At 53.1% G+C, this 1,319-nt stretch overlaps 1 protein-coding gene across 1 annotated transcript in view; it reads left to right on the top strand.

The window, feature by feature from the left end:
* Positions 1-1,056, top strand: part of GNG2 (guanine nucleotide binding protein (G protein), gamma 2) — a 1,505-nt gene extending 449 nt beyond the window's left edge. Inside the window, exon 2 of the mRNA XM_010138425.1 lies at positions 682-1,056. Within this exon, the coding sequence (XP_010136727.1) occupies positions 682-810 (129 nt within the window). The 3' untranslated portion in view covers positions 811-1,056. The remainder of the gene's footprint in view (positions 1-681) is intronic.
* Positions 1,057-1,319: the final 263 nt, after the last annotated feature.

Genomic DNA, 1,319 nt, shown 5'->3' with positions numbered 1-1,319 from the left:
GAGGGACCTGGGGGGGTTGAGCCTGGAGCAAAGGAGGCTCCGGGGAGACCTTCTGGCTCTGACAACTCCCTGACAGGAGGGTGCAGTGAGCGGGGGTCGATCTCTGCTCCCCAGGAACAAGCGACAGGACGAAATGAAACAGCCTCAAGTTGTTCGAGGGCAGGCTGAGGTTGGCCCTGAGGTGCCGTTTCTCTCGTGCACAGGTTGTCAGTCCCTGGCTTGACAGTACGTGCCTTAAGCACGTTTGGGTGCTTGCAAGGAAAATCAGGGCTGGGGTGAGCTCGTGGGGGCTGCTGCCGTGTCCTGAATAAATAGATAGCCGAGTCGGTGGCTACGGGCAGCAAACGCTGCTGTAGGAGCTGAGGACACCCCCGCTGAGTGACGGGGCAGAGAGCCAGCAGGGATGCAGTCCTTGGTCCTTGCTGCTGTGCAGTTGGGTGGAGGATGCAAATGGGCGAAGGGTGTGAAGGATGTTCACAGGAGCACGCGCTGCTGGGCGAGCTCAGAGCCCCGAGGTGGAAAACCAGCCTCACCGGGGACGTGGGGCTGGTCTTTGGCCGGGGAATGGTGTTGCATATCCCAGGCTGGGGATGCTGTGAGCCCAGTGGCAGAGGTGGGATCTCTCAGGGCAGGATGTCCCCAGCGCAGCCTGTCCCTAATGTGGGGCTCCTTGTGTTCCAGGTGTCAAAAGCGGCGGCAGACCTGATGGCGTACTGCGAAGCCCACGCCAAGGAGGACCCTCTATTGACCCCCGTCCCAGCCTCAGAAAACCCTTTTAGAGAGAAGAAGTTCTTCTGCGTGATCCTGTAAACGCTCGAGGAGCCTGACCGGCACTCAGGCCACCCTGAACACTGACGTAGAGCTTTTAGGAACGGGGGACGACCTGCTAGTCCGCAGAATTTAAACAAAAATAAGTAAAATACACGGCCTGGAAGCTACAGAGATGTGCATGTTTAAAGAACCTGGCCACCTTTGGGGGAATTAAGATGATCTGCATTGCGAGGCAAAAGATCTGAAGTCTGTAGAGTTGCCTAGAAAGGAAAAAAAAAAAAAAACCAACAAAAAAACCAAAACCAAAATAATAATATGTAAAGAATAAATTTGTGTCACTTTTCTGCTCACAAAACTGTTTGATTGTTCCATATTTAAAGCACCGGAGCGGTGCTGAGCAAAGTAACTGCTAAGGACGTGTATAACCTTCTTGGAATGGTTTCTTTCCCAAATCCTGGTTTTTCTTTAAGTTGTCAGCTATATAGCGACAGGGTAGGTGGCTATGATGTTCCTCAGTGTTTGGTCTCGTGCTTTTTAATTTCTGGCGG

The sequence above is a fragment of the Buceros rhinoceros genome, unplaced genomic scaffold (genome assembly GCF_000710305.1).
Source record: "Buceros rhinoceros silvestris isolate BGI_N320 unplaced genomic scaffold, ASM71030v1 scaffold10190, whole genome shotgun sequence".
Classification (NCBI taxonomy): Eukaryota; Metazoa; Chordata; class Aves; order Bucerotiformes; family Bucerotidae; genus Buceros; species Buceros rhinoceros.
Note: the sequence above shows the minus strand (reverse complement) of the source record. Positions and strands in the feature narration are given on the sequence as shown.